Raw genomic sequence first — 16,600 nt, 5'->3', positions numbered from 1 at the left:
GCTCAGGCGGGATAAGTAACCCACTCAAGGTCTCAAAATTTGTAAGTGATGAAGCTGGTATTCAAACTCAGGTTAGATTAATTACCAAATCTCAGTTGTTACCACTCTGCAACATGGACTGAAGAAATGCCTTCGAGATCCAGCTCTGCCCAGCAACTTGTCATCTGACCTTGAACAAATAACTTGATTCCTCAGCTATAAATTAAGGAGCTGGACGAGATGACTTTTAAGTTCCCTTCCTTCTCTACTGTTCTGTGCTTCAAAAGCTTCCCCCGTTCCCTTACAGCACACTGAAAATTCCTTTAGTGAGGAAACAATTCAGCAACTACTTGTCCAGCTTATGTTCTGTCTTGTATATCCTTTGTATGCTAGCAAATTCCCCAGGGGGATAGTTTTCTTCGCATCTGGCACTACCTCCCTAAACCAAGAGAGTATGTTGCTACTGGCACTATGAAACAGGAATTTCTAACAAAATTACTTCTAACAGCTCTCTGCCTAAATGAGCATTCTAGCTGAAAATCTTGTCACTTTTAGGACTGAACATGGACACTAGTGTATTCAGGGCCATTCACCACACACCAGTTGGCCAGAGAGATCTCACATCTGGGAATCTCCAAATATCAAAGGAGTGGAACCAAAAGGGCTTTCAGTTCTGGCTTTGAACTGAAATGGATCAACTGGACCAATCATGGTCTAGATTCAAACCCACATCTTAGCAGCACGCACAGCACTTCCAGCAACTCCTGCTTAAAAGCACAGGGAGAAAAACGAAGGCATAATTTCCAATCTTTAAAACAGAAGAAAAGCCGACCTTTGCACAAATTTCAAAAAGGGTCCAACAAAAGCTAAATGCCCGTACTTTCATATTTTCCTTTTGTACTCTTCTAGGAAAGAGTTTATCCTCTTAACAGCATCACTATTAAATCTTCTGGACAAGGTATTATTTTATAAATCTGTCAGCACTCCCAAATACAAAGATTGCATCACTCCAAGATGTTCTGATCTGGCTGATTAGAAGGTACAGTCAGAGCAAAGGAACTGATCTTTATCCTACCGCATAAAAATCATACTCTGGCACTTATGAGCCACGTTCTCCACTTTTGTGATTCAGTAGCAGTAACAGAAAAAGGCAAATGCAAAATTCTAATTTGGTATAATAGCTAAAAATTAACACTGCCAACCAGCCATCGTGGAAGCTGACAGTCATTATCTAAGATTCTCCAAATCACAGTCATCACTCTCACACATAATTGTTTTATTAATTTTTCCACACATATTAATTGAATGCCTACAGTGTAACAGGCATTGCTTTAGGTGCTAGAGGTCTAACACTGAAAAAGCCAAAACATGATCCCGAATCCATGTTTTATATTTATAAATTTTATTTTTATATTATTTATATCATGATGAGGAAATACGTAAATTTTTAAGTAGATAAATAAGTGAAGGAAGATACTGAGCTTTCATGGAAAACTATGCATGGTCTGCAACAGGGGCTGGCAAACTTTTTCTTGAAGGGCCAGTACATATTACAGGGTCTGTGGGCCATCGGGTCTCTGTGACAATTATTCAACTCTGCCATTTTAGTCAAAAAGCTGCCAAGGTCAATACAGACATGAATGGGTATGCTGTGTTCTAATAAAATGGTTTATAAAAACAGGTGCTGGTGTTTAGTTTGCCAAACCCCTGATCTAGAGCACACCCTTCGAGATGATCGGATTCTGATTTTAGGGAATTTATTTTACAATTCTGTAAATGCAGGCAACTGGTAGCAATGCAAAATACTGTCTATAGACATGCACAGGAATTCTGTCCTGCACAAGTAACCCTCCATGCCTTTGAAAAAGCCGATTTGTGTCCATTTGCACATGCCCAATTCAACAGAACTTTACTGCATGTAAATATGTGCCTTTTTAGACTTCTTCTTTGATCTGGTATAGCTGTGTCTGGTTCCCTCATTTAATTAACAGGCTAAATAAAAATTTTAACACATTCAGGGCGCCTGGGTGGCTCAGTTGGTTAAGCGTCTGACTCTTGATTTTGGCTCCAGTTATGATTTCAGGGTCGTGAGATCCAACCCCGCGTCAGGCTCCGTGCTGGACATGGAGCCTGCTTGAGATTCTCTCTCTCCCTCTGTGCCCCACCCCCACCCCTGCTCACACTCTCAACCTAAGATAAATAATTTTAGCACATTTATTTTCTATCTATGTGAGAGTCATGATTTAACCGTTTTCTGAAATTATCTTTTAAGTTTTGGAGGTCTCACCAAGATGCACATCGGATTCACAAGACAGAGCCAGGTAAACTCCACCACCTGAGAAGTGCACCTCACACAAGCTACTGAGGCCCAGCCCAGCTCTCCCCCTGACTCCCAGAGGTGAATGGGCTGGGGGGGGGGGGCGGGCAGCAGAACTCTGCTGACTGTTTTTCTAATTTTAACTTTAATTTTCCTGTCTACTAATTTCATGTGTTGGTTTTGGTTCATCTATGTTACTCCCCCTTGGTGGCAGCAATCGTTGGGGATTTGGTTTCATTCTCTATTTGGTGATCTCTGTAAATGGATTAATGGGTTATAGAGATCTATTCTCCAACGGGTGAGAGAAAATGGAGACTCTGGATTTCTGGCCTTTTTCTGCTTATAGGGCCTTTTAAATTATGAAAGGAGTTATGTTAAGCAAAGTGATAAGCCTCTGAAAGGTTTTAAGCAGTAGAGTGATATAATCCAATTTATGTTTGTTTTGTTTCTTATTTTTATATTTTATATCACTCTGGTGTTACATGGAAAATAGACTGCAAGAGAACTAACAGAAAAAGAAGAAAGAGCAGTTAAGAGGTAATCCAGATGAAGGGCAGGAGCCACAACACGGGTACATGGCAGGATCTGAACCAAACCAGAAAGAGAGTCAACGGGACAGATGGAGAAGGAGGCATGACGTGGAAGGGGGAAGGGAATGAGGCTGGCTTCTATGCTCTGGGCCTAGGTAACTGGGTGGATGGTGAGTCCTCTGCTGAAACGGGAACACGTGGAAGGTGTGGGGTAAGGGTCGGGAGCTGGGATCGAGAATTCCACTGCGGACCTATCAAATATAATGTGCCTATTAGATCTCCAGGTGGAGAACCCAAATAGGTTAGCGGATACATAACTGTAGCTCAGAGAAGGAAAGACTAGAGACAGAAAGTTGGAAGTTATCAGCATTCAGGTGTCATAGAAAGCCTACGGACAGACAAGCTCCTGAGGGAAAGAATATAAATAAAAGCGACAAGGACTAACATTTGAAGGTCAAGAGGAGAGAGGTGAGGCTCAAGCCCTGGACCACACACAGAAGGAGCAACCAAAGAAGGCTGAGAAGGGCCAGCTGGACAATAGGAGGAAAACCCAAGAGAATATGGTGTTCTAGAAGTGTTTCAAAGAGGTCTGGTTGGCTGTGTCATGTGCTATTTAGAGATAAAGTTAAGTGATCTGTATGTGAGATCCACGTCAAGGAAGCAAGGGCACTTTATCGTTCGTACAGCTGACTCTCCAGAAAAGCAGCACTTTCTTGGTTGACCAAAATTCTCTCTGCTGTCTGCTTTGTTTCTAGAGATTATAAATTATGGAACAAATCCGTCATTCACCATTTTGCCTCCAGGTATATGCTGTGATTATGAGACAGAAAGGAGACCAAGTCTTTAACCCTAAACTTTAAGATTAAAACAGGGAAGGTAACATCTACATAGAAAGGAGACCTAAAATATCTATATAAAATGGAGAGTGATAATTGGGGCCTGATCCCCCAATGATATTCCTCTGTCACTGCACCTGGTCCTCTCCTCCACAGCACTTAGCTACACACTTGTTTACCACCACCCTCCCCTAGATTGTGAACTCACAAAGGCAGGGTAGGAAGACAGTTGCATTCACCGACACATTCCTGCATCCAAGCACATGCTCAGTATATTATTGCTGAATAAACAGAAGCACCAGTCTCCTCCATTTACTTTTATAACACAGGAAAAGACAAAAAGGCCAACAGAAAAAAGAGCAAAGGAGTCACCCACCTAAGAATTTTAAGCACTTACTTTTCAGACACTGTCAAGTCTAACAATATAACTTATTTACAATTTGGATAACCAATAAAAATATGTTGTCTTCTTACGAGGTGAAGGTAAGGAGCAATTGTTAGGAAGCACTCTCTGGCTATGTTCCTAAGTCTTCTGAAAAATTATGCCAAAGCACCCCAGAGCAGTAATATCTGAAATCCTGGACTTAAAAAAAAAGATGCCGTATCTGAGAGTGGCCACATAACAATGAACAACAAGTATCCAGAAATGCCTCTGTACCAATCTAACAGAGTGACTGAGTTCAGAACTAGACTAACAAATTCAATCTGCCACAGACAGAGCAGGCAAAATCATTTGTACCGAAGTTTCTTTGTTTTGGTCACACAAGTCTATCAAGCAGAAAATACTGAGAAAATTCCAGTACCCGTTTTTAATCCTCTGCTGGAGCAACCACCCAATGCGCCCAAACGCAAGCATCCATAGGGTGACTAGAAAGTTTTCATGCCACTTCCTAAGAGTAACTTCCAAATGCTACAACTGATTTCAAAAGCACTGACCCCCCCCAAAACCAGGCAATACTCACTGACAGTGTGCCTCCCTGAGGACCACAGCACGGACGTTTGACCCAAACCAGTGACTAAGGCCCTATGAAGACAGGAGCAATGAACCCAGTGATAGTATTAGATGCCCAAGGCTCTACCACAGGCCTTTCAGGATTGGTGATAACTCAATGAAGTGAAGAGACTTACACTCATTCTTTAGTTTGAGGCTTTTATTACATTTCACAACTAAAAAATGTTTTATTTCCCTTGGCTTTTCATGCCTTTGTGAAGATGTGTGTGTGTGTGTGTGTGTGTGTGTATGTTTTTATAATTAAATGAAGCAAGTATTCTTGAGCGTTTATGCTTCTTAACACCTAGTTATCTCTATTTGCAAAGACAGAGTTTTATGGGTTTTATGCATTATGCTGGCTGAGTTCCAGTGCTATTTCCCAACAGAAACAAAAGTGCTAGGGCAGGTTAAATATAATCCTTTATGTTTTTTTTTTTTAAAAGATCTTATTTATTTGACAGAGAGAGACATAGCGAGAGAGGGAACACAAGCAGGGGGAGTGGGAGAGGGAGAAGCAGGCCTCCCACAGAGCAGGGAGCCCGATGCGGGGCTCGATCCCAGGACCCAGGGATCATGACCTGAGCCGAAGGCAGACGCTTAACGACTGAGCCACCCAGGTGCCCCAATCCTTTATGTTTTTATTTGAATATTGTTTTTATTTGTAATATTTCAAATTGTGGACTTATAATATTCGAAATCCTGCCCCATTTTCAGGTACTTTGGCTCCAAAAATACTTTCCAAATTTAAAACATACGTTTAAATAGTGAATGTTAAAATATTTAATGCTTGGCTGATTTTTTATGAATAATAAAAACATTTCAATAAAACAATAGTTGTCTTTTTTCCTAAGAAAGTGTTTTAAAATACTTAACTACCAATATTGACTATTGGGTTCAGTGACACTGCATATAATCTTGATAGTGGCTTAAATTACATGTTTTATTTTTTTGTTTGTTTTGGGGTTTTTTTTTTTTTTTGAGGGCTTCTGAGCGGGAGAGGGAGAGGGGGAGAGAGACTCTCAAGCAGCCTCTAAGCCCAGTACGGAGCCCAATGTGGGGCTCAGATCTCATGACCCTGAGATCATGACCTGAGCCAAAATCAAGAGTCAGACACTTAACCGACGGAGCCACCCAGGTGCCCCTGCATGTTCTAAAAATAGATCTTTAATTGACTTTTATTCTTCTAAATCAAATAGCTTCCTAAACAAATAATGATGCATTTTCCTTGTACATTTTTCCTCAAGGTTACACATCCATACATATTATCAAGCGTGCAATCAACTCTCCAGTCGTGAGGGGTTTCAGGAGCTCCTGGCACACTGGGGGCTTGGAACTCAGGGTCATCTCCAACGGAAACAATATTAACCCACACTGGCTGGGTTTTGAGTTGGGTGCCACAGAACACTTGGACTCCTTCTAGAATCCACACAGTTGCCAAAGGTTTAATCATAAAAAAACCACCCTAAGATTAAATTACATTGCAGGGAAAACCAAACCTAAAAAACTATTCCTGGCATTGGTGTCAGAAGCTGCAGTTGAATTAGACAGTGGAATTTAAAATGCGAACAAACAGGCAAAGTAACACTTCCTGGTCTCTGAGAGGGGGAAAAAAAAAGGAGTGTACTGAAAAAAACAGGGAAAGGGCTGGAGAAAACCCACCTGGCCATGAAAGACTAGTCAGTTATGGGGTTCCGTACACGGCAAAGTGTATACATCAGGAATTACATCTGATCTATACAGACTTCAAGTATTCAAGAAAATGGTATCAGATAGAGACACAAAACTTAAACTAAAGAACATTAAGCAGTCTTCCTTTTTTAGTACAGGCCCAAAGCAGGGGGAAAAAGAGCTTTCATACCTGATTTATAAGATGTTAAAACAAATCACAATGCAAACCTCCTAAATGTGGCACGAATTGTATATTAAAAACACACTTCCCCAGTTTTATAGGCCTCAAACAAACCGCTGTGCCAAATATCAGCTTGGTAAGTTTGATAAAATCTTATGAAAAATGGCAGGCTTTCAGACCCCTGGGCTCTCTCCTTGCTCTGAATGAGTCTTACAAAAGAACAGGTTCCAAGTAAAGGCGAGGGCACTGTAAAAGCTCATGCAGCTCAGGGTAAAAAGGCAGGTCAGGAAGGAGCACTGAGTACAAGTCCCAGCACAGTGCTAAGCTGGGCAAGGACACCAGGCCCCCACTGCCGCCACATGCAGCCACCTGGGAGCTGCCCTGTGGGCTTTCTTCACAGCCCTGGTTAACTCCAGGCTACAAAGCAGAAACTAAAAAGGTCTTCTAAGATAGGCTAACATGTGCCACGAAAGCAGTTTCTCACCACCTGGCCAGCACTAGCCCTTATCATTCATGTTGATTAAAGTCCCTATTACTTGGAACAAAAAAAAGCCCACCCCAAGAGCCAGAGAGAGTGAGAAATGAATAATGGGTCTCCTACAGGTCAAGATGATATAAATGTCACAAGCCAGGCAATGGAAACGAATGCAGATAACCGGGGGGATGGGTGACAGAGGGGAAAGGGACCGAGAGTGCGCTCGTGGGGAGCACAGAGCGATGGACGGAAGTGCTGCTCCCCGTCCCGCACACCTACAATGTCACACTGTGTGCTAATGACACGGCAATTAATATGAAAGCAAAACAACAGAGACAACTAAAAATGTGTTAGGTACTTTTAATGCCTTTCTGAAGTTAACTGAAGAAACCAGGGACAAATCTGTATACAAAATACGACTTCACACCAGTAACATCACAACTGAAAAATACTACATCCCAGTATTAATAGTGTTTTTAATACTATCAAGGGGAAATGGGTGGTTTCTATTTCCTTATACTTTGTAAAACACTTGGAATAAATAGAAACATGATACATTGTTTGTCTAATCAATGTTGTGTGCTTGCTCCTTTTAAAGATCATTTTATAAAATGTAGAAAAGGATGCCAAAGGGATAATAATTTTTACTATTCCCTGTCCTCTTCCTCCTCGTCCACCTGTTCCCCAAGCAGAAAAAGGGCTGCAGTCTCTGGTCCCTCCTCTCTCTTACTCCCCGTGTCCCATCATCCCCGTGTCCCATCAGCGGCCAAGCCTATCTTCCAATCCTGTCCCCACTGCCACCTGTGGAGCACAGACGAGGGAGGTGGCCCTAGCACACAAGCACTCAGGATGGCCCCTCCTGGCTCCACAGCACGCAGCTCTGGGCTCTGAGGCCTGTGGTTCCTTATCCTCTTAGCGGGCCTCCTGATGCGGCCCTCCGTGCCCTTAAACCACCCCCCTCCACTGGTTGGTTCTCTTCTCTTTTTCTCTTTCCTCCCATGACAGCCCTCCTCATGCTGGACTCGAACTGCCTCCTTTCTTCACTCCCTGCCAGTGAACTCCTTTGAGGAAAGGGGCAGTGTTCTTTCTACACACCATCGCCCTGCCGGCATTCAGTATCGGACCTGACTCACAGTTGATGCAATCAAGAAGACGGACAAACTGACAGGAATACAGAAGCAGTATCGGAGAGGCTGGGGAAAATGGAACAAGTGACAACTTAGAAAAACATGAAAGTTTGCTGCTAGAATGGTCTTTGTTTCACTAACAACCAAAAGAAGTATCTCAAAGTGCTTTCAACAACTTACAAGTTTCCTGAAACCACAGAGAGTCGACATCCACCAGAACACTTTTTTGGGGAAATACACCATTAAGCTATTTCAAAAGGACAATCGTAAATACGAAGAACCTTCCCAACTGGAGGCTGACAGCAGCTACAGAGTTTACCTGCCCCAAGTCCTGCTCTGCAACACTCCTCACCCCCACCCTCTTCTCCCCAAATCTCAGAAAGGGAGCTGTTTACCGGCCGAAAAGTAATCTAGTGCCGACTCTGTCCTACGTGGTTTTCGGTTTAGGAGATCCTACATCCCCATGTCTTTTTCTTCCTGTAATCTAAAAGGTAAAGGTAGGGAAGCTTCTGTCATATGCAAGAAAATTCTTGAAGGAAGAATAAAAGGCCAGGCCAGTGACTGCAGGCCACCACTGACCAGGCCCATCTGAGAGTTTCCTCAGGCAGAACTTACTTGTAAGAGAAACAAGATGACTGAAGGGCACCAGGCTGTTGGTTTAGAATCAGACCTCCTGATCACTAACAGCTTAAAGCTCAAGATTCTGAAATACTTGGAAACAAAAACCAAATGTAAATCTGAAGAACAAAAACTAATTCCTAATGTGTATTTTAATGTGACAGGAAGCAGTTTCCCATAAAAGAATGGTGAGGCATTATTTTCCTAGCTCCAGGAAGCAAAGTGAAACTACAAGTGAGTCCAATATGTTTAATTTACCCAACCGCATGCAGACACAAAGGCCTTCAATACAACCAGTTTAAAAATAAACTGTCTTTGCTTATCCTATTTTTACCGTAACTACTATTCGTATTACTTACCGGAATGTAATAGATGCCCATCTTGGGGGTTTCGCTGGCAGTAAGAAGCATCCCTAAAAATAAATACAATGAAAAAGTAAACACATGGGGAAGAAAAAGGTGCCCTTTTCCATTTGTTTTACACTTGGAAATGTTCTGGGTGCTCAGAAGACGGCACATGGCAGAAGAGCTGGGCCTGGAGGCCGGGCACCCTAGGAATCAGGTCATGGGCTCCAGTCTCTATCCTCCTAGATGGGGCACCTTAAGTATCATGAAGACCAGCTTCCCCACCTGCAAAATGCTCAAGCTGTACTAGCCAAGTAAATAAGCAGTTTCTGCTATGTGCTCAGGTCTACATCAAGTTTGCGATTATCCTTAAGGGGGAGAGTCTGACACTTCAGACACATAAAACGTAGTTCGGGTGCAATATTTATAATAATAATAATAATGATAATAATGAAGAAGTTAAGCAAAAAAGGCTTCTTTCTGTTAATCAGGAATCAAAGAACCAAGGCAAAGCAACTCCCACAAAATGTCACAGCAAAGTAGTTCCTAAGGTTTGCATTAAGCTTCACACCTGAATTGCAAACAAAACGACGGACTTAAGGGGACCACTATCGCTGTAGCTACACCAGGCAAGACCCATACAGCATCTAACAGCCCTTACTCTACCCAACTAATTCACTAGCAAGGGGATTTGAACAGACTCAACAAACAGATCCGCATTTTAGGAAAGCAGAACTGAAGTATGGGAAAAGTTCCTGGCATTCGGTGAAGGCATCCCCATAACCACAGGACAAACAGCACCCAGTGACCCCATGATTCTGTTCCAGTTTTGTTCTCTGCTCTCTGCCGCATCTGCAACCTTCTCCTCCCCACAAGCCTCCCGAAGCAGCGCCAGTCTTCCCAGCCCCTGTTCCAGAATGTCGCACTTTCCATACAACTGAAATCAGCAACCGTCTGGGGAGTTCTTTACAACTTACTAAGCGCCTTCACAGATATTACCTTGGTGAACATGCAACAAGTCTCTGAAATAAGAAATAACAACATCCTCATTTTACAGATGAAAAAAAAAGTTCAAAGGGACCGAGTGCCCTGTCACAAGCTAGAGGATTTTAGAGGCAAACCTTCTCCTGCACTCTTTAGACACGATGAAAGAGGTCGTTGTGGGGACTGAGGAGACAGATTACAACCAAAAAAAGGTTCTTGCCGAAGATATTCTCTAAGCCTGGCTTCACTGGCTCGACTCTGAACACGGATCATTCAACGATGACATTCCGCAAGGAAACGCAATCACACCAACCCAACAAACCAGAGAGAAGCCTCTCATCTAATTACCCCCAAAGAACCCAGACTAGACAAAGCAGGCTGTTTTCACAACGGAATAGGATCTCACCTGACCATATATGAACAATGATACAAGCTGACCTCCTACCAAACTAAAGTGGGGAAGGTCAGGACTGAAACCAATTATGAATGAGAAAGAAAAACAGGCAACCTCACAAAGCCCAAGAACAAAAAGCCGAAAAAAATTAAATCCATTAAATCAGTAAAAGAAAGTTAGTTCAGCAGAAGTTAAGATGATCACAGGCAAGAGAGGAGAAGAGTGTGAGGCACTGTGCCAGGAACTTTACTTTCAGATAACAATGTGGCCTCAGAAAGTTAGATGATTTGCTCAAGGTCACCACACAGCTAAGAAGGAGAGAAGCTGATATTCCACCGATTCCAAAGCCCGTGGAACGCAGGACTCTCCAACCACAATCACAACTAAGAAAAAATGAAACGGCTTCTTGCAAATAATAAAAAATTTCAGAAGTACAAGTATAAACACCATACAACAAGAAGAAAAATGTTAATATAATGTCAACCGGAAAGCAAAAGACAACTGTACATGTAGCATGAGGACCACGACTAAAAACATATGAACACAAGATGAATACAAGAATTCTCTCGTGGAAACAGTAACAGTACTTGGGAAGAGATGGTGGAATTATGAATGGTTTTTCCTCCCCAGTTTCCTTCATAGTGATGCTTATTATAGTTTCTTTTTTTTTTTTTTTAAGATTTATTTATTTGACAGGGGGGTGGGAGGGGAGAGGCGCACAAGCAGGGGGAGTGGGAGAGGGAGAAGCAAGCTCCCGGCTGAGCAGGGAGCCCAATGCGGGGCTCGATCCCAGGACCCCGGGATCATGACCTGAGCCGAAGGCAGACGCTTAACCGACTGAGCCACCCAGGCGCCCTACTTATTATATTTCAACAATGACACTATCAATTTTGAAAGAGAGGGAGACGCTCAGTGCCTAGAGTCAGAAGAACCCGCCACCTCGAGTCTGATACCCGCCGTTGCGAGTGCTACCCATTGTGCTGTGCGGCCTCACGGGACAGCCATAGAGAATCGGATGGGATAGCAGGGCCCTCCCAGGAAGCGTGCACACATCGATTCTCACCTGCATGTGCTGCAGGGGCTAAAGGATCCACTGAGGCTCAGAGTTCAAAATCCGAAACGGTGCTCTCTGCCAGTGCTACTGAGTCCACTCCCAGGGCCGGTGTGCAAACTGGGGCCCAGCCCGGCGGGAAGCGTAGCAACAGAAGGGAAGAATTTAGAAACCCGTGTAGCCTTGTGACATTGTCTTTTCCTTGTAATTCATTTTTATCACGTTTAGGAAAGTATCGGGCTGCCACGGGTTGGAAACTCCAACACGAAGGAAAGACAAGATCTCAGTCCTTCAGACACGCGCACACCAGACGCCAGCAGCGGTCACGGCCGTGAACAGTGTGGGGCAGATAGCCTGTGCGTTCAGGACCGCGCCCGAGAGGAGGACCCCCCCCATGTCGGCGTGGAGCGTGTGGCCTTCCCCCTCCCAGTGCAGGCAGTCTCCGGAGGCTTGATGGCAGCTGAGGCCCACACGGGTACATGACAGGAACACTCGGCCTCCGTCCGGGCTTTCTGGGCAGAAAGCGGAGACGCTGGAGCCAGGTGGAATGAGCAACACAAGCAGGACGGAGGAAGGAGCCGGGAAGGCGGCACCATTTCTCAATATTCTGAGCCACCTCCATATTAGAGAAACAGGACAAAACAGTAATCGTGATTCGGCTTTAATTACTTCAAAATGAGTAAGTGAGAAGATAAAGAAAGAAGAAAGTGTTAGCTTTTCTAAAATATGATTAAGCTCACGATGATTAAGCACAAAGCACAAAGAGCAGCGTTAAAGGGAAAGGAGCGGAGCGACGGAAAGCAGCGAAGCGCGTGAATCAAGCCTGCTCACATCCAAACCCCAAGGCGGCAGCCGGGCTACCTGTCCTACTGTGCCTGCCAGCTCAGGAAATAAATTATTTGGCTATTTTTTGTGTTTGATTCACTTCTTGCAAGTTATATGACAGTCAACTCGTTCTTCTGTCCAAAACATCACTCTTAACATTTTTACCTCTCAGAAAAGTGTACTTTGGAATGAAAAGACCTCGTGATCTCCCTAACCCAGGGACTATGAAAACCAGCCACACAAATCCAGGGTGAGGGACATTCTCTGAGACTACCGACCTGATCCTGGAAAAGTCCATGTCATGAAGAAGGCCAAAAAAAAAAAAGACGGGTGTCGGGGACACAGCTGTTACGATTAAAAGAAACTAGGGGCGCCTGGGTGGCTCAGTCGTTGGGCGTCTGCCTTCGGCTCAGGTCATGATCCCAGGGTGCTAGGATCGAGCCCCGCATCGGGCTCCCTGCTCTGCGGGAAGCCTGCTTCTCCCTCTCCCACTCCCCCTGCTTGTGTTCCCTCTCTCGCTGTGTCTCTCTCTGTCAAATAAATAAATAAAATCTTTAAAAAAAAAAGAAAGAAACTAAACATGGCCACACCTCGAAGTAACACACAGTCCTGAATACAGCCTGGTTCCAAACAACAGGCTATGAAAGGCATCTGGGGGACAATGGGGAATGCGAGAATGGACTGGATGTCTACTAAGGAACTAGAGTTATTAGGTGGGCTGGTGGTACGCGGACTCCTAGAGGAACGTCCCTGCTCCAACAAGACGGACGCGGCATGCCCGCAGCCGACTTCAATACCTTGCAGCTCAGCAGCATCCTACACTGGGCAAGATCCCCAAGTCTGGGCCAGCACCGTGCGACAGGAATACTATGCAAGCCACACGTGGGATTTCATGTTTTCTAGTAGACACATTTAAAAAAAAATTTTTTTTTTTTAAAGATTTTATTTATTCATTTGAGAGAGAATGAGATAGAGAGAGCATGAAAGCGGGGAGCGTCAGAGGGAGAAGCAGACCCCCCGCTGAGCAGGGAGCCCGATGCGGGACTCGATCCCGGGACTCCAGGATCATGACCTGAGCCGAAGGCAGTCGCTTAACCAACTGAGCCACCCAGGCGCCCTAAAAAAAATTTTTTTTAAACAGGTAAAATGAATTTTAATATATCTTATTAACCCAGTATGTCTGAAATATTTTCACATAAAAAAATTAAAGATCTAGTTCACTTTTTTTTTTTTTTTTTTAAGAAAGAGAGCAACCCCACATGTGTACAGACACATGCACGCGAGTAGGGGGAGGGCCAGGGAGGGACAGAAGGAAAGGCAGCGAGAAAATCCTAAGCAGGCTCCACGCCCAGCATGGAGCCAGATGCAGGGCTCGATCTCACGACCCTGAGATCAGGACCTGAGCTGAAATCAAGAGTCAGAGGCTTAACCGATGGAGCCACCCAGGCGCCCCTATTTCACATTATTTTTTAATCGGTACAATGTCTTTGAAATCTGGTATCCTACACGTAGAGCACATCTCAGCCCAGATGAGGTGCACTGCCAGTTCTCAGGGGCCACAAGCAGCCACAAGGCTTCCTGCTCTCAGCACCAGCTGCCCCTTCAAACTCTCCCCTTCAATCCAGCGAAACCTGCTCGCCACCCTTGTTTCGACTTCAATCCCACCTGGTTTTACTCACCTTCGCATGCAGCTCAGACCCCATTTCAGACCGTCTAAGACTCTCTAACTGGGACCCCACCATCCTCATCTGCAATTTATTCCTGAAACCGTCAGAGTTTGACTTCACCCCTGCTACTGCCGTGAAATCCTCTTAATGATCACAGATACACAGCTGATCACAAAAATGCAGTTTCCCATCTTTCTTGGGAGAGCAGCGCGGAACTAGAAAGGGCAAGGGCTCCAGAACCAGGAAAGGCTGGTTCTAGCCGAGGCCCTGCCACACACCCGCTGGGCGACCAACTCCAGCCCAATTACCCAACTGGTCCCCCCTCCTAAGATGGAAGAGACTGGCAGACAGACAAGAAAGAAAAACCCGTGTGCACCACTAACTACCCAGGGCTCTGGAAAGACGAATGATACGTGGTTATCACCGTGCCCAGCAGCACAGGAGCACGGGAACTTCTTCCTTCCTTCCTGCCTCAACCTCGGCGGCCCTCACACGCGCCGAGCAGCGCCCGCCCGCCCACCCGCTCGCACCGTAGCTTCTGCCCTACTTCAAACACTGTCACTTCCCTTACTGGTGTCCTGTCCGTTCCTGTTAGGCTTCTCAGCTGGCTCTTGCTTTTCATTCCCCCTCTAAATGGACTCAGGTGCTGCTCTCCACACTTCCCCATGGTGATCTCACACGCTCCCACTTCTCCCGAAACCACCTCAGCTTACACGTCTGCAAACGCCGTAAGTGCAGACCTGCTTCTCTCGAGACCACACTTCGTCCCATGCACTAGACCTGGCTCCCACTGCAAGGCGGTGGGTCGGGGCAGGGCCTCCCGAGCACTTGGCAAGCACATCACACACACACACACACTTCTGGGCCCTCCCCACAGACACTCTAGTCAGCCGGATCGGGGATCCAGCCAAGGGATCTGTAAAAAGCCTCCCTGGGTGATACCGATGAGCAGTCAGGTGTGAGACCCTCTGCCAGACACTGTCACTGACCTACAGCCCTCCTGCTGTTCGAATGTTTAAACAAGAAAACAATCTCTCTCTCTCTCTAAATTTGCTCGGTCTCTTGTGTTCCCAATCGGCTCAGAGTGTCCCTTCCTACTCATTTCAGTTCCACACCAATCTACTCTTTACATGATGGACAGAACCGTCTTCTGAAAGCAGTCTGAACAGCTCCTGACTACAAACTGAGCCCAAACCATTCAGCATGTGATTCCCGGACCTCCGCCGCCTTTGTTCGTGCGAGAGCCACCAGGGCTCATCAGAGCACATAAGGCTCCACTCCTTTCCCAAACAAGCCCCATGAACGGTACCCTATGGTACCTATTGTACCCTATCCTTCTTGCCCTTCCTACACTGCTCCCTCACGTGGATCATCTCATCTCCCCACCCCACCTACCAAATCTCACTCATCACTCCAAACACATGCAGACAAACATCTCCTCTGCGATCTCCCCAGTGGCGCTGGCTGAAACCCCTCGCTCTAACATGCTGTCAAAGTGCTGTTTGTACATAACAGAATTTTTCCTGCTTTGCCTTGTATCCCTCTATTAAAATTATCTGTGTACATCTATCCTCAGAATATAACACTGCTTGACAGCAGGGACTGTTCTGTACTTTTGTACCCCAAAATTCTTCACAGATTTGTCTTGAAGGTATCGTAAGTCTTGAAATAAATGACGCAAGCGGAATAGCATACAACATAGAAGACACCAGAAACCACGGCTTCATGAGCCTTGTGGATCATCAGGCAATCCCAGCCTTTTCCAAATCCTTGACCTCAATTTCCACACACTATTACTAATCACATAAAAGAGTGAAGAGCACACTAAAATAGCATCTCACCTGCCACCTGCCTATGTATTGTTGGTTTCTACTAATAGCTAGGCTGGCTAAGGACTGAGTCACTGAGACTGCCATTTTCTGAATCATCCATACCACTTCCTGCACTTGATTCTTCCAGTAAATATAATATCCAAGAATTGTCCTGACCAAGCCAAACCTCGTCTGAAGAAATGAAATGAGTTTAAAACCCCATAAAGCACAGCCTAGATTTATCCCACTGAATGGCCTACCGCTACCTACTGCATACCTGAGTTGGGATAGAGGCAGACATCGTTAATGTCATGTTCTGGCTCCAAGGAAGTAAATATTTTTCCCTAAAAGAAAAAGCAAAAAGGAATTATTAAAATAGTTGAAGGAAGACAACTTTTAGCAATGTTGAGTAAAAAAAATAAACCAGAGATCTGACATAACCATATAACCATATACTGCTATGTAAAGAAATAACATCACCTAGTTCAAAGCACAGAATTTAAGTTTCAAAAATGGTACAGAATTCCTTTTATCAATTTATCAAATGCTTTCCCTTCAGAGATGGAGAAACAGGCCTATGGGGGAAAGGGGACTTATCCAAGGAAATACATAGTTTCATAGATAATGTTCCCAGAGCAGCAATGGGTAAAGCTTAAGATACAGTTGTACATCAACTTAGAAAAATTCTCCTAATCTGGAAGACACAGCCCGGTTAAACTTGTACTCAAAGAAAGCAGAGAATGGGAGATGGTTAACAGGGTCAGATGAGGATGAGATCTGCCACATCTAGATCACAAAGCTC

The 16,600-nt window shown here is 44.7% G+C and overlaps 1 protein-coding gene across 2 annotated transcripts in view; it reads right to left on the bottom strand.

Moving 5' to 3' along the window:
* NOL10 (nucleolar protein 10) overlaps positions 1 to 16,600 on the bottom strand; it is an 85,793-nt gene that overhangs the window by 43,978 nt on the left and 25,215 nt on the right. For both annotated transcript variants that reach the window (XM_081797197.1, XM_081797198.1), the window contains 2 exons: positions 16,076 to 16,142; positions 9,082 to 9,134 (listed from right to left, as the gene is read on the bottom strand). In XM_081797197.1, the coding sequence (XP_081653323.1) occupies positions 9,082 to 9,134; positions 16,076 to 16,142 (120 nt within the window). The remainder of the gene's footprint in view (positions 1 to 9,081; positions 9,135 to 16,075; positions 16,143 to 16,600) is intronic.

The sequence above is a fragment of the Leptonychotes weddellii genome, chromosome 10 (genome assembly GCF_054177405.1).
Source record: "Leptonychotes weddellii isolate Sample4059 chromosome 10, ASM5417740v2, whole genome shotgun sequence".
Taxonomy (NCBI): Eukaryota; Metazoa; Chordata; class Mammalia; order Carnivora; family Phocidae; genus Leptonychotes; species Leptonychotes weddellii.
The sequence above is the reverse complement of the archived record's forward strand: the minus strand, read 5'-3'. Positions and strand labels throughout refer to the sequence as shown.